Below are 24,538 nucleotides of genomic sequence, written 5' to 3' on the forward strand. Positions count from 1 at the left end.
GTTTATTTACAAGTTGTGCTGCAGAAATTCACCAAAGATCCTCAGACAGCACCTTCCAAACCCATGTCCACTTCCACCTAGAAGGACAAGGGCAGCAGATGTTTGGGAACACCACCACCTTCAAGTTCCCCTCCAAGCCACTCACCATCCTGACTTGGAAATATATCACCGTTCCTTCACTGTCATTGGGTCAAAACCCTGGAATTCCCTCCCTAATGGCATTCCCTAATGGTATACCTTCACTCATGGGCTTCTGGCGCAATAAGTCAATAGATCTAATACATGACTCTTTCTTTTACTTGACCAAACTTCATTATCTTTATTCATCCATTGTTCCCTACTCTTACCAGCCTTACCCTTTAACTCTGACATAATGCCTCTGAACTCTCAGTAGCCTCCCACTTGTCAGACATCCCTTTACCTTGGAACATTAACTTATGGACTAGGCCTATCCTTTTCCACACCTATTTTAAAACAATTAGAATTATCATCACTAGTCCCAAAGAGTTGCCCCACTAACACTTCAGTCACCTACCCTGCCTTATTTCCCAAGAGAAGGTCAAATTTAAGTCTTCAGAGTTACCTCATTCTTTGACTTAATCTTTTCTTTCTTTTTGAATTAACTTACTCTTTTTTAAATCAGAATATCCTCATCTGTCTTTCCATTTTTACAGCCAGGATTCCCCCCCACCCCCCCCCCCCCTCCCCCTCCCCCCCCCTCCCCCTCCCCCCCCCCCGCTCCCCACCAACCTAACTAAAGGTGCTTGAAATAGAACTAACAAATCTCCCTGCCAGGATACTGGTCCATTTCCAGCTCAGGCAAAACCCATCCCTTTTGAACCTGTCTTTTTTGCCCTTGAGGAGATCCCAAAGATCCACAAATCTGAGTCCTTACACATTGCCCCATATCTTCAGCCATTGATTTATCTGTCCTATCTTTTTATTCCCATTCTCACTAGAACATGGCACCGGGAGTAAATCAGAGATTACTATCTTTGAGGTTCTACTTTTTAACCTTCTACCTACCCTCCTTCTCTAACCATATTGTTCTTCCTAATGTGTGCAATAACTTCTGGCTTCTTACTGTCCCACTTGACAATGTGTGTCAACAGTTTTGAGACATCTTTGACCCTGGCACTAGGAAGGCAATATACTATCCTGGATAACAGTCATGGCCGCAAAATCTCCTGTTTGTGCCTCTATCAGGAGAGTCTCCTGTAACAATTAATCTTTTAAATCTTGACTAACCCTGCTTAACATAAGATTCATTCTTCCTGTCCAAGATCTGACCAAGATTCTAGTTTTCTCTGAGAGACTACCCCTTCAACAGTATCCAAAGTGGATTATCTATTTGAGCTATTTCTATAAGCAATCTGTTTTGATCCCAGATGATGGTAGTACAGGGAAAGTGATATCCCAGAATGAAACCTGGCTTCAAAGATCATATGTTTAATTTTTGCAGCAGTTAAATGTGGTGGTTAGAGACAGAAACAGATTTACTTATCCACAGATGTTCTACAACAGAACACAAGTCTATTATACAAAAGGGAAAAATCAAAGTTATACCTATAAGACAGATTAGAAAGATCTTAATGTGTTCAACAAATCAAAGTTTCCATTTGTTTCCAACAATAACTTTTTACAGATACTCAATAGCAGAGAAATAACATTTCTATCTCAGCTCTATCATTTCTTTAACTGACTCTTTTCCTTAGACTGCTGAGATAGTTATATAACTTCTTTCCAAGTCTACTACCATGAATGTTTTTCAAAACTGATGACTTAAACCTATTTTAAGTTTGGATAGCTGGAACAGAGCCTCAGACAGACTGAAGCCACTTCCACCAGGTTAGTGATGCCCCAAAATTGAGAAGTTCATTCTTCTGCTCAGAGGAAAATTGCTCTTCCTTTGAATCTGAGCTCTTGATTCTTCTGAAATAAAATCAAAAGCTAAAGCAATGACTTGTTGTAAACTCAGCAGTATAAACATTCCATCCAGTAACACTACATGTATCCTGTTTGGCAGTTGTCTGGGTCACATGCTTTCATGGAAATTATGCAGTTATGTCACTGTTTCATTTAATGTTCTCAATATTTATAGGAAAAGTCATTGCAAAGTCTTATTTCTTTAAACACTGACTAAACCAGTTTGCAGCTTGATCTACGTAGAGTCTGACAAGTAATAAAAAGAAATTCAACTTAATGTTAATAATTGAATAGAGAACACAACATGATTTCACATTTTAAGATTTTTATGGAAACAAGCAAACTCAAAGTACTATTGACAACAATCTATTTGGGGAGGCAACTTAGACATTAAATTACAGAATTTTTTTTAACATTCACAAAAACCTTGCTATCACATATTTATTATAAAATGTAGAAAATGGTGTCTTTGAGACACCAACTCTCTTTTATTAAGTAAGTAACTGGACAGTTTAAAGTTTATTTACATCCAAACATTATCCAGTCCTTCCTGGGGCCTTGGACGTAAACAGTCTGACCACTGCAAACGTGAATGTTCTTGCCATTGACTTTAAATGTGAACACCTTACACATTCTTTCCATCAAAACAATCCTTTACGTCTTCCTTTAATGTTTAGCAGCTACATCACCTAACCTGCCACCTAGAAGATTTCAGCAAAGATCACTTAAAATCATTTTATCTAAATTAAAATTACTTTCCAAAAAATAACAATCTTGTAAACCCCAAAATCGATATAGAATCCACACATGATTAAGTGGGATTCCTCCATCCTTTCTACCATTATACATGGCATGGATACCACATTTGGAAATACCTCACAAGGTGGTTCAATGTTACTGGTCAAGGACAACGCAAAGTCAACAACTGTCTTCATACTTAGACTTCAACACAGCACAATATATTGTACTTTAATGCTTAGCACTGCTATACATGCTTTACTTTCCTTGTGTGTTCATGCCCATGTCCTCATGTGAGTCTTTTAGAGAGTAATGTCATCTGATTTTGTTTGGTCCAGTGTCAAATGATCTAACTCCATCCACACAGTGCTATTTATACTTCATGATGTGAAGCCCTGTGATGTTATCATGTGGTTACTCCAGGATCTTGAAGTCTTCATAGATAAAACCCTCCTTCCTATCCCAACCTTAACTCTCCAGTGCTGCACTTGCCACACCGTTTAACACGACCCTTCTGATGTGTAAGGATTTGCATAGGTGCATGTGTGTAAATCCTGTAACAGCGAGAAGGACTAGGATAAATCAACCTCATGCCTTTCCGACAATACCAACAAGACCCTGGAAGGAAAAAAAAACAAGAGATATGAATTAATTGTGGCAAATGAACAAATAAGACAGTTACCACATTCATGATTCCTACAGATAAATCATTGATGAAATCAACTCAGAATGTTTATCAAAGACCTGTAACCAGCTATCTGTATGTGTTTTCTCTATGTTTCTGATTGAGAGAGCCACAGATGTACCATTTATCTTCAAAGAATTTTCCTCTGCATCTGTGTAGTGGACAATTTGTAGTAGCCCACTTTCAGTCTATACCTCTTCTCTGCGCACAAGGAGTGAGAAAACAGCCTGGTGAGTTATTGGATGTCAGGTATTACCTGAGAAATGCAATGTATTTAATGGGAATGCCTATGAGTTAGATACACTACATTACATCAGGAGTGCAGTGAGTAGCATGGTGGATGGATTAATGGTAGATGAAGAAGTGAGTCAAAAGTGAAGGATGAGTTCTGCAGAAACCTAAATGAAAGTGAGGAATATGATGGAGTACCCTTGATAAGACAGAGTAAGAGGATGTTTTGTACACCACATGATGTAGATCAAACATGTTCTATTTTCCTATTTGGATTAAATCACTAAACCATTTTTACGTTGATCCAAGACTGGTGACAAAATTAACTGCTCACTTTGTCAAGAATCTCCAACCATGCCTTTTTGGTGAGAACTGTTGTTTTTTTCCTCCCAAAAGTGGAGAGACGTATGTCCCTACAGCCCCCAACTGTATCCAGCAGATAGGGAAGCCTCCCCGAACCTGATATAATTAAAACAAAGAGCTACAGATCATGGAGATCTAAACAAACAAGAACAGAAATTGCTGGAGATACTCAGCATGTTTGGCAGCATCTGTGGAAAGAACACAGAGTTAATGTTTCATATTCTCAAACAGATCATTGTTTTCAGCAAACTGCCTGGCTTTCAGGACAACACCATACAACCTTGTCACGGTAGACGCTGCAAGACAAGTCAGAGTGTCAACATGGATACCACCATTACACTTGGGAACACTCCCACCACGTATGTGGCAAGCACTCATGCGACTCGGCCAACGTTGTCTATCTCACACACTGCAGGCCAGGATGCCCTGAGGCATGGTACATTGATGAGACCGAGCAGAGGCTACAGCAATGGATGAATGGACACCGCATAACAATCACCAGGCAGGAGTGTTCCCTCCCATTCGGAGAACACTTCAGCGGTCAGGGACATTTCACCTTGGACCTTCAGGTGACCATCCTCCAAGGCGGACTTCGGGAGCAGCAACAATGCAAAGTGGCCGAAGAGAGGCTGATAGCCAAGATCGGTACCCATGGGGATGGCCTCAACCAGGACCTTGGGTTCATGTCACATGACAGGTGACCCCACTGCACTACACACACACACACACACACACTCATGCAGACCCTCTTTCATATACAAGCTCTCTCTCATACGGTCACACATACACTCCCACACACACACTCTCACAGACTTATACCTCTTTACAATCACACACATTCACATACACAGACTCTCTCACAGACACTCATACCCCTCAATGCGCGCGCGCACGCACACACACATGGACAAGTTTGTGGGGTGAATTTGTACTTGCAGAATTACATTTTATTTTTCTCAAGAACTGCATGAATCCATGTAAGATTCTTTAAATCCCTTTTCTAGATTAGAATCAGTCTGACTATTGGAGCACAAACAGCTTCACACCAGGCACCTCACACCTTCTGGGCCAACATAGCACCTATTGTTAAAGTTCACTTGAGAACATAACTTTAAGAAAGTTCTGGAATTTGCATATGAAAGAACTGAAACCAACATGCCCATTCTCAAAAATGAGAGACTTAACAAACAATCCAGATCTTTTTCAATATATAATTTCAATTACATCACACTATAAACTTTTGCTATAAATTCTGTGTCCTACGATCTTATACAGCACAAACACCTGATGAGGGAGTGGCGCTCTGAAAGCTAGTGCTTCCAAATAAACCTGTTGGACTATAACCTGCTGTTGTGTGATTTTTAACAATATTCTGGAGATGCTTCTTGAGAACAGTTTGTCACAATTTGTAATAATGTTTACATGTGATCTTCATTTGAGAATATACCACTGTTAAATCTTCTGGTTACCATCTAGTCCCCTGATGACTGATGCTTTAAACGCTGAGAGTTTAGAGCTCTTTGTGTTTAGTAGAAATGCTATTCTGTCAAAACAACAGTATTATTTTACACAACAGCTGAATCTTCAGTGTTGGCATGAGTGTTGCCACTGGAACACTTACACATACAATTGGCTCCTGGTTAATTAGCTCCTATTTCTTCAAAGACAATGCAATATACAACACTCACCATTCTGACTTGGTAATACATTGCCATTCCTTTATCGTCACTGATAAAAATTACCAAATTAAACTCCTTACCGAACAACACTGTGGAAGTATTTTAATCACGTGTATTTCAGCAACTGAAAAATATATTTAACCACAAGCTTATCAAGGGAATTGGGGATGGGCAAGAAATGTTGACGTTGCTAGCAACACTCTCATGCTTGAACAGATAGTAAAAGACATAACACAAAATAAAGGAACTTGATAAAACCTAACTAGTTATTCACATTGTCACACCTTTGCAGTCCATGATAAAGCTGACCCTTTGGGAACTGAAGGCAAGGCCTACACTTAGGAAGCAAACAGCAAGGTTATGTAGTGGGACTCCAGTTCAGAATTAGGTTTGAATATATTGACAGTGGTAGAAAGGGAGAGCCTTGACATGTGTATTGACAAGCTCTTTTGGTCAATAGTGATCTATAGCATTCCCAACAATGCTGCTGTCTTGTGATTGTGTAGGCAAAATAGTGATATTTCATATGTATAGAACCATTGAGGTTAAAAGCACACCCTCTGCTGGATAATGAGAGGTTTAGCAATATACATTCTGTTTCAGAATAATTTACACGCTGAACATGTACAGAATTATGCCTCTTGGTTCTAAGAGGCTTAGTGAAAGATATGGATTTAATTTTGGAATTAATAAGTGTAATTTTAGAATTTCTGAATTTCATTCACACAGAATTTAATTAGGGTTGAGATTTTAATTTTTTTCTTAACATTTTCATCCTGTTTCTTATTTCCCTTAACTCCTAACTCCCCTTTCTAGTTCACTTTCTGTACATTGTTTTACAGTGAATTTAAACTTTCTGAATTCTATCCTGGTTTGGTTTCCATGAGGATTCTTCAAACGATTGATTCAAACACCATGCTGTTGTTTATCCTGTTCACACATGCCACAGATCTCCCTTAGAAAATGTTATGCTGAAAACAATATTTTAAAACCCTAAATTCCTGTCAAATGCCTGCAGAACTTTTTTTTAGCATAAATAGCCTGCTCACTCATTTGGGCTCCACCTGAGCCAAATGACTCATGACCTTAATTCAGCCTTGGTCCAAACTGTACTAAAAAGCTGAACTCAAGACCAGATGCCAGGTGATAACTCTCAACATTAAAGCAGCATTTCATCAAACAAGGAGCCCTAGTAAATGGAATCAATAGGAATGTGGAAATCCCATCATTTGTTGGAGTCATACCTAGCACAAAGGTGTAATTGTTGGAGATCAGTCATCTCAACTCCAGGACATCTCTGCAGGAGTTCCTCAGGAGAGCGTCCGAGATCCTGTTACTACATCAATGACCTGCCTCCATCATAAAGTCAGGAGTGGGGATATTCACTGATGATTAGACAATGTTCAGTCCTATGACCATTTGAAGCAAAACCTGTACAATATTCAGGCTTGGGCTATTATATGGCAAGTAACAAGTGCACCACATAAATGTCAGGCAATGGTCTTTTCAAATAACAGAAAATCTAACCACCACCCATAACATTCAATGACATTTCCACTGTTGAATACCACACTATCAGCATCCTGAGGCTACAGTTGAGCTGGATCAGCCATATAAATATTGTGGCTAAAAGAGGTTAGGAATACGGAGGTGATTAACTCACTTTCTAACCCCTCCACATCTGTCTGTCACCTACAAAGCACAAGTCAAGAGTGTAATGAAATATTCTGTACTTGCCTGGATGAGTGCTTCAAAACACTCAACAGGCTCTAGATCTTCTGGAACACAGAAATCTGTTTGATCAACACCCCATCCACCATCTAGAGCATTCATTCCCTCTACCACTGGTGTCCTGCAACTGGAGTAGAAGGTACAATTTTGGTCACCTGACCTAAGGAAGGATATACTTGCTCTCAAGAAAGTACTACAGACGTTCACCAGATTAATTCACTGTGAGCGTGTATAAAATGAAAAGATTAAGGAAACTGGGTCTGTATTCTCTGGAATGAGTCTGAGAGGTGTTCTCATTGAAATTTTCAAATTTCTTACAGGGTAATATAGAGTGCTTCCCCTGCCTGGTGACTCCAGAACCAGGGGACATAATGTCAGAATTAAGAGTAGATCATTTAAGACGGAGATGAGGAGATATTTCTTCACTCAGAGAAAGTTGTATCTTTGGAATTTTGCACTTCAGAGGGCTGTGAATGTTCAATATTAAGCAGATTTAAGAAATAATCAATAGGTTTCTGGAGACTAATGAAATCAAATGGCAATGGAGATGGTACAGAAAACTTGCGATGAGTGCCATGATCCAGAATGGTGAGGCAGCCTTGATGGGCTGAATGGCCTACTCCTGTTCCTACGTACCCATAATATACTCATCCAGGCAAGTACAGAATATTTCATTACACTCTTGACTTGTGCTTTGCAGTATATCATGGGTAGTTTGATTGTAACTTCCAAACCGCCGACCACTATCATTACCATCTGAAAGAACTAAGGACAGCAGACACATGGGAATACCATAGCCTGCAAGTTCCCCTCCAAGCCACATAGCATCCTGATTTGGAATTATTTATCATTTCTTTACGGTTGCTGATCAAAGTGCTGGAATTCACCAAGAACCTTCCAAACTAATGACCTCTACCACTGAAAAGAAGGACAACAGATATATGGGAACACCGCCATTTACAAGATACCCCAAAGCCACACTCCATCCTGACGTGGAACTTATTGCTGTTCTTTCACTGTCACTGGATCAAAATTCTTGAACTCCTTTCACATGGACTGCAACGGGTCAAGAAGACAGACGACCAACACCAAGGGCAACTAAGGATGGCAGCAACAAATGTTGGCCTAGACAGTGACATTCACATCCTCTGAATGAATAAATAAAACTCCATTCCTAACAGCACTATGGGAGTACTCACACAAGATGGACTCCAATGTGTAAAGATCACATTGCTTTATTTTGTTTTATTTCTGACTGTGGACTGAATTGGGAAAGTTCTGTTTTCCAACAAAAGGCTGAGGAAGGAATTGCTATACTTTTAAAAGCCAGGTTACTGAAACTTATTGTAAGTTGCATTTATACCATTGCTTTGCAAGCAGAGGGGGAGAAATGTAAGTGGTGATGGCATGGCACCAGGGTGTGTATACAAAGGAAGATTCAAATGGAAGCAGGTTTGTGGTTGATTGGTTGGTGGAATTGTGACCAGTTACAGATGTCAGGGATCATCAGCCTGACAACAACTCTCTGATTGGTTCCTAGTCTGACAAACAGCTTGTTGTTGTTAGCAATACAGTGGTCTCTGGATCTCTGGAAGGAGAGGTAGTGTGATTCTCTGCAGCAAAAATATTTGAAGTCTGAAAAAGTCAGTTTTTTTTCCTGAGTTGTTCTAAACTGTGGCCTTTAACCAGTAACTAAGAGACTTTGCAGTTATGGTACAAATCGCCTGTGCCTCCTGCAAGGAAGTGAAAATATCCTTGAGGAAAAAAAAGGAAATCTTGGGAGGCAAAACGACCATCCCAGTGAACCCTGTGGATTGGTGTTATCCAACTGTGGTTCCCAGTCGTCTTTTCCTTTCACCATAAAACCAATTTTTTTTTTGTTTGTCTGCACTTTTGTGTAAGGGCTTTAGAAGAGGGTCAGTGTTTATCCAATAGAACCACATGTTGATTGTACATAACTGTTTACTTGTGCTGAGAATCTATTTAGTTGTAATATATAGTCGTTCCTGTTAAGTACAGAAATGTGTTCTCTGTGAACCTGGGTCTATCCGACAGGCAAATTAGGGACTTTGCATACATTGGTAAAGTTTTTAAGTTTTGTGATGACTCAGGGAAGAGTGGGCTTTGATTTCCAGCAAGCTCTTAATATAAGAGTTTAAGAAATAGTTTAAGAAATCAGCTCACCACCAATCTTTCAAAAACAAAAAGATGGACAATAAATCTGTCTTGTCAGCAACTTCCAGATCCTATGAAAAATTAAAAATAATCATAATGAGTGCTGTTCTTTCACCAATGACCATTAAATCAGGGCCATTATCTTTGGAACACTCAACCAATAGCATAACCACTACCCTACCATAAAAAGTGTAAAGGAAGATGTTGCATATAATGAAATATTTAGAGACCACATGTATGGTAAGTATTTTACAATTAACTTATTAAAAACATCATTTCACAACACATTAGCTCTGTTACTCTCTCCACAGACTTTTCCTGGCCTACTGAATATTTCCACCATTTTCTGTTTGTAACTACAAATTTCCAGTGTCCAGAAGTGCTGACTTTGTCATGTTGAAGTCACTTGAACAAGAATGAAATAAAATGCAGTATAGAACAAAACAGATAATGTATATGGTAAACAGTTGCAGATAAGTTAGAGTCAGTAGTTATAAATTACAATCTAAAATTCCGAGTTCTATGATGAGAAATTGAATGAATGGTTGATTTTTTTTGAGGGCTCCCATTGCTTTAAAGCTGAAAGTTTGTGTCCATTTCTATGCACAAGCATCCTTATGGAGTGAACTAAACTGAACACACTATTTATGCACCCATTAATACCAGTGAATGTCATTGTTATTGTGCAGAGCCAACAGACCATGACGTCGATCAATATGCAATACTGATTTGACACCAGCAGTATTATTTCAGAGTTCAATGTGCCTGTTAATGCCTGCTGTTAATTTTGCAAAGCTAAACATATGTTCAGCAGCATGAAGGCTCCTCCCCGCTTATCCACCAACATGTTTACTTACATAGGCTTTCGTCAATTTCTTCTCACGCTTGCTATGATTTGCAAGTATTTGGTACTTTCTACAGTTGTTTGAAACTGTAAGAGTCTATAGGACTTCATATGACAGATGTAGAGATAGGGTTTTAATGGATATATGGATGTGCCTCTATGGTAAGCTGTGAAATGAGTGTGCCTTCCTTATTACCTGCTGTTCCTGTAGACTAACTTCCTGTGATTCATGCACAAGAACACCCAGATCTCTGCAGTAAAGCATTTTGTAGTTTCTCTCCATCTAGATATTAAGTTGCCTTTTTATTCTTCTGACCACAATTGATAACCTCAGACTTATCCACACTGTCCATTTCTGCGGAATGTTTGCACAGTCACCTAACCTATCCATACCCATTTGTAAATTTCTTATTTCTTCACTGCAATGTACTTTCCTACCTATTTTAGTGACATTTGCAAATTTGGCTATTGTGTATTCAATTCCTGTGAAATAACTCCACAGAGGCCGGTATTCCATCATCAAGTCACCTTTTATTTACCCATGCATAATACTTGACACTGGTCTGGCTTCCTCTGAGCCAGCTCTCAGTGAATAGAACATCTGACACTCCTGTTATAGAGTCATAGAGATGTACAACATGGAAACAGACTCTTCAGTCCAACTTGTCCATGCTGACCAGATATCCCAGTCCAATTTAGTCCCATCTGCCAGCATTTAGCCCATATCCCTCCAAACCCTTCCTATTCATATACCCATCCAGATACCTCTTAAATGTTGCAATTGTACTAGCCTCTACCACTTCCTTTAGCAGCTCTTTCCATACATATACCACCCTCTGAGTGAAAACGTTGCCCTTTAGGTCTGTTTTATATCTTTACACTCTCACCCTAAACCTATGCCCTCTAGTTCTGGACTCCCCTACCCCAGGAAAAACACCTTGAATATTTATCCTATCCATGCCCCTCATGATTTTATAAACCTCTATAAGGTCACCCCTCAGCCTCCGATGCTCCAGGGAAAACAGCTCTAGTCTATTCAGCCTTTCCCTATAGCTCAAATCCTCCAACCCTGGCAACATCCTTGTAAATCTTTTCTGAACCCTTTCAAGTTTCACAGCATCTTTCTGATTGGAAGGAGACCAGAACTGCACACAATATTCCAACTGTGGCCTAACCAATGTCCTGTACAGCTGCAACATAACCTCCCAAATTGTGTACTCAATACTCTGACCAATAAAGGAAAGCATACCAAATGCCTTCTTCACTATCCTGTCTACCTGCAACTCCACTTTTAAGGAGCTATGCACCGGCACTTCAAGGTCTCTTTGTTCAGCAACACTCCCTAGGACCTTCCCATTAAGTGTATAAGCCCTGCTAAGATTTGCTTTCCCAAAATGCAGCACCTTGCATTTATCTAAACTAAACCCCATCTGCCACTCCATGAGATCTAACCATGGGGAACCTTGTCGAACACCTTACTGAAGTCCATATAGATCACATCTACTGCTCTGCCCTCATCAATCCTCTTTGTGACTTCTTCAAAAAACTCAATCAAGTTTGTGAGACATGATTTCCCATGCATAAAGCCATGTTGACTATCCCTAATCAGTCCTTCCCTTTCCAAATACATATACATCCTGTCCCTCAGGATTCCCTCCAACAACCTGCCCACCACCGACATCAGGCTCACTGGTCTATAGTTCCCTGGCTTGACCTTACCACTTTTCTTAAACAGTGGCACTATGTTAGCCAACCTCCAGCCTTCTGGCACCAATGATACAAATATCTCAGCAAGAGGCCCAGCAATCAGTTCCCTAGCTTCCCACAGAGTTCGGGTCCTGGGGATTTATCCACTTTTTTGAGTTTCAAGACACCCAGCACTTCCTCCTCTGTAATATGGACATTTTCATATTTTTTGTTTGACATTCCTGTTCTTATCTGCCAGCCAGGGCTCCCTGATTGGACCAGATTAACAGCCACAATCGGAGAACTCATATTCTATGAGATCCACCTGGCAGACCTCATTACAATCACTACACCCTGCACCCAAGTCATTAATTAATATAGATTATAAATAGTTGCAGGCCAGGACAGAACCTGTGGCACCCCACTAGTTATAGCTTGCCAACCAAAAGAAGACCCATTTACCCCAACACTGTTTTCAGTTGAAAGCTAACTTTCTACCCAAGCTAACAAGGTATCCCTAATCCCATATGATCTTACATCGTTTCCTAATCTTTTGTGCCGCACCTTAACCTTGGGGCAGCATGGTGACTCAGTGGTGAGCACTGCTGCCTCACATAAGGATGATGGACAATAGCAAACTTTTAAGGAGATGTTTAGTTCTTCCCAACTAAAATATATTCCAGAGAGGAACAAAGATTGCAAGAAGGGGAAAAAGCAAAGATGATATAAAGGCAAAACCTAAGGCATACCATGTTGCAAAGGATAGTGGCAGGCTGAATGATTGGGAAACTTCTAAATGCCAATAAAGAGTTACTAAAAAAATTTAAAAGCGGGAACTATTTCTGAATGAAAGATAGCATAAAATATATTTTAAAAAATAGCAAAGACTTCCATACAAATATAAAAATAAAGAGTGTAGCTAAAGTGAATGTTGACCCATTGGAGGATGAGGCTGGGGAGTTAATAGGAAACAAGAAGTCACAGAACATTTTGCCTGAATCCCAGTGCACACAGGTAACGCAGAGGCTATAGAAAAGGACGAGCTTAAGACAATCGGTGTCACTAGGGAAAAATTACAGAGCAAAAATTTGGGACTAAGGAGAGACAAGTCGCTAGTACCTGATGGCCTACATCCTGGATTCTTAAAGGAAGTGTCAGCAGAGATGGATTGCTATAGTATGGTAAAATTGCCTGGATCTGGAACGATTCCAATGGATTGGAAAAATGCTAAAAGTGCTTATTAAAAATGGGAGCGAGGCAGAAAGTAGGAAACTATAGACCAGTGTCTGATACTGGGAAATTCTTGGTATCCATTATTAAGGAAATATTAAAGGGACATTTGGAAAGTTATGGTCTTTCTGCCAGTTCACTCAGGTCAAATCTACCCTCACGCCTACGTAATTACCTTTGTTTAACACGGGAAACTAGTGTGGGACCCAAGTTTCTCATCCTCAAATTGAATTTGAAATTACAATATACTTTGATCTTGCTTCCCTAGACAATCCTTTACTATTAATTAATCCCAGTTCATTACACAGTACTAAATCTGCGATAGCCTGGAAGGTTCCCCAACTTAATACTCCAAGAAATAATCACTATTACTCTGTGAACTCTCCCTTGAGGCTATCCTTGCTAATTTGATTGATCTGGTCTATGTGTATCAAAATCACCCATGATTATTTTCATGGTTTGCTTATAAAAGCCCAGTATTCCCTCATTTATATCATGTCCTTCTGTGGAACTGTTAAGGGACTTATTGATTACTTCCCTGAAGGATATCTTTCACTTGCTATTTCTTATTTCTGCCCAGACTGATTCTAATTACCAAAATCATTTCTCACTATAGTACTAATTTGATCCTTCACTAACAAAGTTACACCAACTTGTTCTCCTTTTTATCTATTCTCCAAAACACTGAGTATCCTTGGATATTCAACTCCCAGACCTGGTCTCCCTGTAACCACTTCTCAAGACAACACAGTGTGCTGCTCTGTAGCCTTATCATCATTTATAATCCATTAAAAACTGTAGCTTAGAAGTAACTCAAAATTTTGGCCAGATCTTAGAACAATAAACATTACAGCACAATACAGGCCCTCGATGTTGCACTGACCTGTGGAACCAATCTGAAGCCTATCTATCCTACCCTATTCCATTTTCAACCATATGATTATCTCAATGACCATTTAAAAGCCCTTAAAGTTGGCGAGTCTATAAATGTTGCAGGCAGCGCATTCCACACCCCTACTACTCTCTGAGTAAAGAAACTACCTCTGACACCTGTCCTATATCTATCATCCCTCAATTTAAAGCTATGTCCCCTCATGTTTTCCATCACCATCTTGAGGAAAAAGGCTCTCACTGCCCACCCTATCTAACCCTCTGATTATCTTATATGTCTCAATTAAGTCACCTTTCAACCTTCTTCTCTGTAATGAAAACTGCCTCAAGTCCCTCAGCATTTCCTCATGAGACCTTCCCTCCATACTAGGCAACATCCTGGTAAATCTCCTCTGCACTCTCTCCAAAGCTTCCACATCTTTCCTATAATGCAGTGACCAGAACTGGGAGTTGAATATCCAAGGGTACGCAACACTCCAAGTGCGACCACACCAGAGTTTTGTACAGCTGCAGCATGACTTTGTGGCTCCGAAACTCAATCCCTCTACCAATAAAAGCTAACACACCGTATGCCTTCTTAACAACCCTAGCAACCTGGGTGGCAACTTTCAGTGATCTATGTACATGGACACTGAGATCTCTCTGCTCATCCACACTACCAAGGATCTTACCATTAGTCCAATACTCTTTATTCCTTCTAAAGTTGCTCCTTCCAAAGTGAATCACCTCACACTTTTCTGCATTAAACTCCATTTGTCACCTCTCAGCCCAGCTCTGCAGCTTATCTCTGTCCCTCTTTACCCTGCAACATCCTTCAGCACTACCCACAACTCCACCGACCTTAATGTCATCCGCAAATCTACTAACCCATTCTTCTACGCTCTCATCTAGGTCATTTCTATGAATGACAAACAGCAGTGGCCCCAAAACAGATCCTTGTGAAACACCACTAGTAACTGAATTCCAGGATGACATTTCTTATCAGCTAGCTAATTTCTGATCTTATATGAAGATTCAGTGAATCAATGCTCAAGTATGGTCATAGCAATGGAGACACAATTGTCTTTTGTTCAAAGGAACCTGAAGTGCCGGAGGGGCAGATAAATGATCACAAGGCAAGGCTGAAAAATCACAATGAAAGAACCCATTGGAGGCTTCTTGAATACAGTGACTTGAAGATGCAAAGTATGGTGAAGGAGGAGAAGACTTAACAAATTGAGGTAAAGTGAGACATACTCCAAAGTGTCAGTATGTCTATGGCAGCAAGCAGTGCATGCCCTTTTCAAAGCACTTTGTTGGGGTCAAAGATTTGATGTGAGCACTTTGATGGAAGTTGTGGAAGACTGTCTTCCCACTGTAGGAATGATGCAAAATTTGAAAGGGTTCAGAAAAGATTTATGAGGGATGTTGCCAGGGTTGGAGGGTTTGAGCTATAGGGTGGAGGCTGAATCGGCTGGGGCTGTTTACTCTCAAGCGTCGGAGGCTGAGGTGTGACCTTACAGAGGTTTATAAAATCATGAGGGGCATGGATAGGGTAAATAGTCAAGGTCTTTTCCCCAGGATAGGGGAATTCAAAATTAGAGGGCATAGGTTTAAGGTGAGAAGGAAAAGATTTAAAAGGGATCCAAGGGGCAATTTTTTAATGCTGAGGGTGTGGTGTGTATGGAATGAGCTGCCAGAGAAAATGGTGGAGGCTGGTACAATTACTGCATTTAAAAAGCATCTGGATGGGTGTTTGAATAGGAAGGGTTGAGAGAGATATGGACCAAATACTGGAAAATGCGACTAGATTAATTTAGGATATCTGGTCGGTATGGACAAGTTGAACCAAAGGTAAAAACAATGACTGCAGATGCTGGAAACCAGATTCTGGATTAGTGGTGCTGGAAGAGCACAGCAGTTCAGGCAGCATCCGAGGAGCAGTAAAATCAACGTTTCGGGCAAAAGCCCTTCATCAAGCTTTTGCCTGAAACGTCGATTTTACTGCTCCTCGGATGCTGCCTGAACTGCTGTGCTCTTCCAGCACCACTAATCCAGAAGTTGGACCAAAGAGTCTGTTTCTGTGCTGTACATCTCAACAACTTCATGAAGCTATGCGTTTCCACAGGTTCAGAACAGTGATCTGAATGGTGCTATTCACTCGTAATATTTCTGATGAGCTTAACCAATGAAGAACAGAGTTAGCTCTGGTTGGATACTGAACAAATCAAATTTATCTGCATTCACTTTTATCAATTTTGCTTCCATAGCATTAAAATTCAACAGTTTTTTAAAAAAAGAAATCATTCATAGGATGTGGGTGTCTTTGGCTGGGCCAGTATTTATTGCTCATCCCTAATTGTCCAGAGAGCAGTTAAGAGTCAACCACATTGCTGTGAGTCTGGAGTCATGCGTAGGCCAGACCAGGTAAGGACATCAGATTTCCTTCCCTAAAGGACAGTAGTGAACCAGACGGATTTTTCCAATAATCGACACCGGATTCATGGTCACCATTTTACACTTAATTCCAGATTTTTATCACATGGGGGATTCAAACCTGGGTGCCCAGAATATTACCTGGGTCTTTGGATTAACAGTCCAGGAATAATACCACTAGGCCACAGCTGCCCCTGTCCTGTTTATATTAAGACAGATAGTAAACTCAAGAAAAAGAAAAATCCTCAGGATAGTTCTTTGCTTGTTAATTTGGAAAGGTGAAGTTGCCATAATTTTACCAAACCATACCACTGCTCTCTCATTAGAATGTGTGATGGTGGTTTAACCTGAGGATCACTACACTTCAGGTGAGGGGAGAGTTTTTCATGGCAATCTCAGCTGATGCAAGAATTGAACTCAAGTTATTAGCATCATTCTGCATTGCAATCCAGCTGACCAAACAACTGAGCTAACTAAACCCCTAACGTTTTGAGACGTGTTGACTAAACAGATCCTGGTTACATTCCTAATTTCAGCTAGAAATGTATTAATTCTCTTTTTTGCACCATAGCAAGCGTGTTTCAGGGGTCTTTGCAGCAGGTTTAGATAGAGGATCTGGATCAGCGCAGGCTTGGAGGGCCGAAGGGCTTGTTCCCGTGCTGTAAATTTTCTTCGTTCTTTTCTTTGATCAATAGTGTGTGCAATAATGTTTTAGACAGTTTCAGGTGGCTTTAGTCAATTTCTCAATATTTCTTGCTAATTGCAAAGTGTAATATTTTTTGAGCTGAGGCCAAAATGCTGACCCAATGTTCCTTGAGAGTTCCTGCCATTAGGTTTCTTTCCTGGGGATGTTTTGCTTTCTTCAAGGAATCAGTGTTATTTTCCGTAATCTATTCTTAATTGATTGTGGTGTGACTCTCATACTTAGCAGACAAATAGGAAACTGTGCCATAGACGGGACCATTTTCCAAGCATTAACTGCCAAACACAGAATGAGAACACTGGCTTTCTGTGTGTTTTTGGTCCTTCTCCTTATCAAAGATTCTTCAGCAACTGTGAGGAAGCATTACATTGCAGCAGTGGAGTTTAACTGGGATTACAGAAGCAGTGATCTTTTACTAGGATTAGGAGCTGGAAATGTGAGGTGAGAATTTTCAATTTTTTGTAAACTATTATCATCCTATTGCAATGCTCCCTCGAGCTATTGATACTCAGTGGTGGGTGTTGAATTCATACTTCTGAATTCTTCCCTTGGAGAAAAGTGCAAATTTCCACACTGATTGGCAGTCTAACAGACTGAATTAAAAACTCTAATTTTTTTTTAACCTGTCCAAGGTTTGCTTGAGCTACAAGCCATGTATACTGAAGTATACCATTACACCACTTCAAAATCCTCCTACGGACAAACATAATATAGAGAACAGAAATTACTGTATCAACCGAGCAGATCTGGCAGCTTCTGTGAACAAGGGTCTCTGGACCCAAAATGTTAACTTTGGTTCTCTCTCCATAAATGCTGCCAGACCTACTGAGTTGTTCCATCAATTTCTGTTTTTGTTTCAGATTTCTAGCATCCATGGTTTTTTGTGTTTTTCATATTAGTTAAGAATTTGATTAGACATTTTGCAATAAAGTTTAACTTATAATAAATATTGTTTGTGTAGAGCACTCAATAGTGTTGTGGTAGTAACCTGAACTCTGATCTCTGTCATGGTATCTTAGTGAGACACAGAATAAAGAAAGGGGAAAAACTGTCTGGAGCTAACATTCTTGCAGCCTGGTTTACAGCAATATTTGTAGTCACAAGATAATCAGAGATGGTAAAGAAATCCAATCATTTGATTAAATAAATAAATGCTGAAATGTTGATTTCTGCACAGGTCATTTTATTCCTCCAAAACGATCCCTCAGTACAGGAAGGCAGTTTTTGTGGAATTCAAAGATTCTTCATTCTTCACACCAGAACCAAAGCCCAAATGGATGGGTAAGAAATGTCTTCATTTCAATATCAATATGTCATTATTAAGTTTTCGGTGTTCTTTTTTTACTTCTGCTCCAGATTTTCATGGGTCTTTTGAATGTAGCTGCAGCAGTGGGCTCCCTGATGGAGAGGAATTGCCATTTAACCAGTACTGCAGTGGACATACCATACTGATTGGTTGGTGTCAGGGATCCCAGATTCCTCTCTGATCCAGACAGATCACATCCATGTGTTTTAAAATAACCTAGGGAAGAGGTAGAAGAGGCAATGTTGCATACAATTAATAGATTTACAAAAAGGTATATTGTAGATAAGTATCTGCATTTAAGAAGGTGTATAGAACACACCCAGGGAATTACTTATCAGTCAGCTCACCGTGGTAATACAAAAAGCAATTTAACGCAATAAAGGAAAAGAAAGATCTAGGAGTCAAGTTTGGGATGCAGGTGTGGTGAGGGTTAACATTGAAATCCTTTGAAAATTAGCAGAAAACATTCCACATTTCAAGTTGCCTGCTCATTTTAATGATGATAATACGGAGCTCAGTGCTAAACATGTGACTAACTTGCTGCGTAGTAGCCCAGATTGTTCTCAAACAGCCTCAGTTTGCTGACACATAAGCTCAGACTGCTGTCATCATAGCTGTCGATGTAAAGGTGAAAAGGGGTTAGCAACATGCCACAGCAGTGCAGCTACCTGTCCTTTTACATATTGCTATGACATCCCAATGGAGTGGCAATGTTAGGAGGCAGCAGTAATGTGTTGTCCTCTATCAGGTTGGCAGCTCCCATGGCTCCTGCTCCATCAATGCCCATCAGCAAGTCTGCCGGCCGAGATCACTGCCACCCACGCCGTTGTGGTGCAAACTGTCCAGGTTCTCTCAGGCCTCAGCTTCCCAATATTGTCCTGCAGTCTGCTCCACTGCAAGTCAGCAGGTGTCCACCTGCCATGCTGCAGCCACTGGATAACGCTGCACTGGAGCACAAGGACAAGCAAAGATGCATGGAATGAAGATACTGAGCACATGTACAAGGATGATTTGTTGGAATAATGATTTTTTGATTTATAAATTTAGTTTGAAATGTTAGTTTTGTTGGAGTTTTGACATTATGAGAAAGCGTACAGTATGAAAGCTAAGTATATGATTAGTGACTGGTGATTTTGAGGTGTGTTCACCGGTACTGCAATCAATCATAGGCAAATTGGTCAGAAATGGGAATTCTGTGCTTATTTGCAAATTAGTGTATAAAACAACCTACAATAACTTAAAAGGTAGATATGAATAATCTAAGCTGAGTTATGGCATGGCATGTTTTGTGCCTGGGCAGTGTGATTCATGAAATTGTGGAGATAGAGACTATCCATATTGAACACATCTCCAGTATATATTCCAAAAGTAAATTGTCTGCCTCAGTGTCATTGAGCTGGAGAGACTCTAACACATAAGGGATGGAGACAGTATTTGAGCAATTTCAGACCTTGGTCACATCTTGTAGAAAGATGTAGGTTCAGAACCTGGTTGGTGTAACCTACAGTAAGCAGTATGAAGGAAATCTAAGTAAGACAGACAATGAGGATATGCAGAACCTCATCATATTCAATACATACAAAATACCTGCTAACTGTGAAAGTAAACATCATGACTGTCTGGAGAAACGCCAGAATGTAGTTCTTGGTATCTCAGAGCAGGAGCTTGTCCAAAGCAAAGAAAAGGATGAGAAATATAATTTGGTAGATGTGAAGGACTCGACAATTAGGGAACAATCACTTGAAGAAGGATTAAAAGTCACATGTGGCACCTTGCCTGCCAGGTACAAGCATAAACTAGCTTGAAAAAATACTGGAAAGGGAAAAGGTATATGATAATTCAAGAACAAACAAAAGGGAAGAGGATAGAATAACAATCAAAAATTGTGCTGTACGTATTACAAGTGAAGGAAATTTTTTAAGAATGTAAAGCATTAAACCCAGTAAAAGAAATAAGAAATATGCAAAAAATGTGTTAAAGTTGAAGGGCTGCTCGAATAAGCTTCTTTGTCCAAACACATGGAGTATAATAAATAAAATGAGTGAAATGCAAGCACAAATGCAACTTGAGATTATGGCATGATACTTGGTTGGAAGATAGGCAGGTCTGGGAACTAAATATACAAGATTATAGGATCTACAGGAAAGATAATTAAAAATGAAAAGACAGTGGGAGTAGCTTACTGATTAGCATCAGGCGGCATAGAGCTCTTCATGCTGCTGCAGACATTTTCATGGATTTTTCAAGTTACAAAGATCATGTCAGTGCTTTTTCTGGATGGCTGGAAACTATACAGGATCTCTGGAAATATGGAATATTTGACTAATAGGAGGCTGTTCTGGATGCACACCATGAATAAAGGAATATGGTTCTATAATTTCCACAAATTGATTTAGCACCTTCTTTGAAAAGTGAAACAGTGATGGCAGTGTGGAAGTCATTCATAATTATCTCTTCTTCTCAGATATTCGGAAATATCTGCAAACTTTGAGCAAGTGTTTTTGACCACCAGCTTTATTGATTGCTGCAGGAATATTATCCGGAACCCGTTGTTGGATAGTTTTTTGTATCTCAGCAAGTGGGGGAATATACTCAAATTTAATCTCTCAGGTTATTGTAGGATTGCTTTGTTGGTTTGTGCGATATTGTAGACTGCTGATTGAGAAAATTCTGGAAATGCTCTTTCTGACAATCTTGAATAGTCGCTCCAATTTTGTAAAATATATTCAGCTAGAATGAGAAAAGAGCAACTTTTTTTGTTTTCATTGAACTTTGGATTTGACTACTAAGTATTCCTCTTGTTCCTTTAAGCCACATAGGGCATCACAATGAAGCTAATAATTTAGGGAAAGATGCGCTTTTACTTTGTCTGCTTGTCCATGTTAAGAGAAATTGAAGTACATTTAACTCTCATTGCACACAGAGTTTCAATTTATTTTCTTCAATGCTGCGATAGATGGCAAACAAGCAGATGTTACAAATTTGCCTGCTCCAGCCTGGTTGGAGCCAGACACACAATGATTCATCACTGCAATCATTCTCACATCCACTGGCAGTGCTGCCCTCACCTTGCTCTGATGGTGCAAATGTGTGAAAACAAGTGGCATATTTCATCAGTAAAATAGAGTTACTGACACACTGTTCCTTGCTGAGATTCGAGGTAAGAGAATCCACCCCTGAAGACCCTTGACAGGTACATTCTCCAGCTTACAGGTCTTCTCCCTTTCCCCTTCTTCCAACAGGCTGGTCCTCCTCTGGGTTGCCTCTATTTGTTCTCCCTAACATGCTGTAGGCCAAACTATTGCACCCATAACTGTTCAGAAGTCTTGTGGTCAGAACAAATTTCTTTGGTATGTGCTGCACCCCGTTCCCTGGAGACTTCAACAGATTTTTTTAAAAAGTACAAAGTATCAAACACTTGTGCATATGCAGCAAGAGCCAAAAGATAACAATCTGGGACTAAGCTGAAAGTAAATCAGTGTTCTGATGAAGAGTAACTGGGCTTGAAATGTTAATTCTGCTTACTTCTCACAGTTGCTGCCAGAACTGCTCAGTTGCTCCAGCAATTTCTGTTTTTGTTTCAGATCTCCATCATCCAAAGTTTTTTGTTTTATTATATAACTAAACTGAATTGATAATTGATAATTCATATTAATATTATTCTTATGAGCTGGTGGGTGGAGTTCCTTCCAGACACTATTGTTCAACTGTGCAAGGTTGAAAGAGGGCATTAGCTGGAGCGTTATCTGCAAAAGAAAGTGGAAAGAAGTATAACATTCTTACTGACAGCTCACTCTGTGTAGGGCAGGCTTCCTGTATGCAAACTAAGACCTGACTCACAATAACACCCAGCACGCCTGACACCAGAAATATGATACAGACATCACTTAACAACCAAAATAACACCTATAACATTGGTATTCTGAACATTAAACACTCCATTTTGTAACAGTAAAAACTCAAAATATAGAATTAATACTCAAAATGGATTTCAAAAGGGGAAGTCGTGCTTAACCAACACCATTTTTTTTAATGTGATGACTGATAGAATAGATAAGGGTAAACTAATATCTACATAACATATCAAGATTTCCAAATAAACCTTTGGTAAATTATCACGTAAAAGGCAAATTAATAAAATCAGAGCTACAGAGTCAGGAGCAAGTAGCAGAACGGATAATTAAAACTGCAGAACAGAGAACAAAGAATTGAGATTATGGAAATCCGAGGTACCGTGGGATTTGAATTTTTTTTATTCATTCATGGTATGTGGGCTCATGAAGCCACAGTATTTATATGGCTAGCCCAGTTCAGTTTCTGGTCAATGGTAATCACTAAGATGTTGATTGTAGAGTTCTCAGCAATGATAATGCCGTTGAATATCACTGGCTGATGACAACTCCCTTGTAGGAGATGGTTGCTGCCTGTATCTTGCGTGAAATGAACATCAATTGCCACTTGTCAGTTCACGTCTTGGTCCGTGAATCATAAAAGTTAGTGAACAACTAGGGATGGGCAGTAAATGCTGGCCTGCCTGAGACACCCATGTTCCATGAATGAAGTAAAAAGTACAGCAAATGATTAGGATTGGAATTGGCAATTATTTATTGCATCATGAATGGACTGTGAAAGCAGTGATATTTTTCTACAATTGTACATTGTGTCGGTGAGATCATATCTGGACTACCAGTTTGGTCTACCTGTTTAAAAGATACAAATATGTCAGAAACAGTTCTCTTTTAAGGAAATATTGGACAGTGTGCTCCTGTATCCTCTGGACTTTAGAAGAATGTAAGGTGATCTTATTGAAAAATATAAGATTCTGAGGGGACTTGCTGGGATGGTTGCTGAAAGTTTGTGGGAGAAGCTAGGACCAGGGGACATTTAACTTTAGGGGATTTCCAATTAAGATGGAGTTTGCAGGGAACTTTAATTTTTCTGAGGGTCATGAATTTCTTAAAGAGCAGTAGAGGCACAGTCATTGAATATATTGAAGACAGAGGCAGATGGATTCTTGTCTAATAAGGGATGTAAAGGTTATTGGGGGAAGGTGGAAGTGTTGGGCTGAAGCGTCAAATGATCAGCAATGATCTTATTGAATGGCACAGCAGGCTCAAGGCACCAAACAGCTTAGTCCTGCTCCTAATCATAAAGTCATATCTAGATAAAAAGTAGCTATTCAGCAAAACCAAAGGTAGCTCATAAGATCCTGTGTTGAGGCCACAATTCATATTTACAATGTAGATTTTGGAATCAAAAACAAAATTTATGAATGATCAGGTGATTCTAAATTGGGATTGTCAAAACCGAGGAGTGCTGCAACAAGTTAATAAACTGTTGCCACAGGAAACAGTTGAGGCAAATAAGATAGGTACATTTAAGGGGAAGTTAGAGATAAACATACCAAGGAGAAGGGAATGGAGAGTTTTGCCAATTAAGTTAGGTGAAGAAGAATTGAGTGACAAGGACTGGTTAGAAAGAAGAAGTAATTACTAAGAAAATCTCCTTTCTCATTCTATCTAATTTTGAAAAGAAACCTTCAACAATCAAAGTTCATCACATTGCCAGGGCTTAAAAGTTCAACTATGAGGAAAGATTGAAAAGATTTATATTTTAAAACTAATGAACAATCTGGGTAGAGTGGATAGGTTATTTACCAAGGGTCAATGATTTAAGGCAATTGGTAGAAGAATTAGAGGAAAATCCTTTTCACTCAGGTTGGTTTCTGGAATTCGCTGCCCAATTTTCACGGTTGAGGTGAAAACCCTCATCTCATTTAAAAGGATTTGCATCTGGAACACTGTAACCTGTAAGGCTAAAGATTAGGTACTGGGAGTGGGATTAGTTTATTCAGCTGGCACAGATATGATGGCCTCTTCCTGAGCCATAACTTTTACATGGTTCTATATAAAAGCTCTGTATGGCATAAAGAAAA

General features: G+C 39.6%; 1 protein-coding gene across 2 annotated transcripts in view; it reads left to right on the top strand.

Moving 5' to 3' along the window:
- Window positions 1-17,542: 17,542 nt before the first annotated feature.
- Window positions 17,543-24,538, top strand: part of LOC122557177 (coagulation factor V) — a 104,552-nt gene continuing 97,556 nt past the window's right edge. The window contains exons 1-2 of one of the 2 annotated variants that reach the window (XM_087992101.1): window positions 17,543-17,738; window positions 18,475-18,578. In XM_087992101.1, coding sequence (XP_087848227.1) covers window positions 17,587-17,738; window positions 18,475-18,578 — 256 coding nt within the window. In that variant the 5' untranslated portion in view covers window positions 17,543-17,586. The remainder of the gene's footprint in view (window positions 17,739-18,474; window positions 18,579-24,538) is intronic. The other variant, XM_043704576.2, reaches the window with a different exon arrangement.

Source organism: Chiloscyllium plagiosum, unplaced genomic scaffold (assembly GCF_037043375.1).
Source record: "Chiloscyllium plagiosum isolate Xiang-an unplaced genomic scaffold, Cpla_swu_hap1 HiC_scaffold_11, whole genome shotgun sequence".
Lineage (NCBI taxonomy): Eukaryota > Metazoa > Chordata > Chondrichthyes > Orectolobiformes > Hemiscylliidae > Chiloscyllium > Chiloscyllium plagiosum.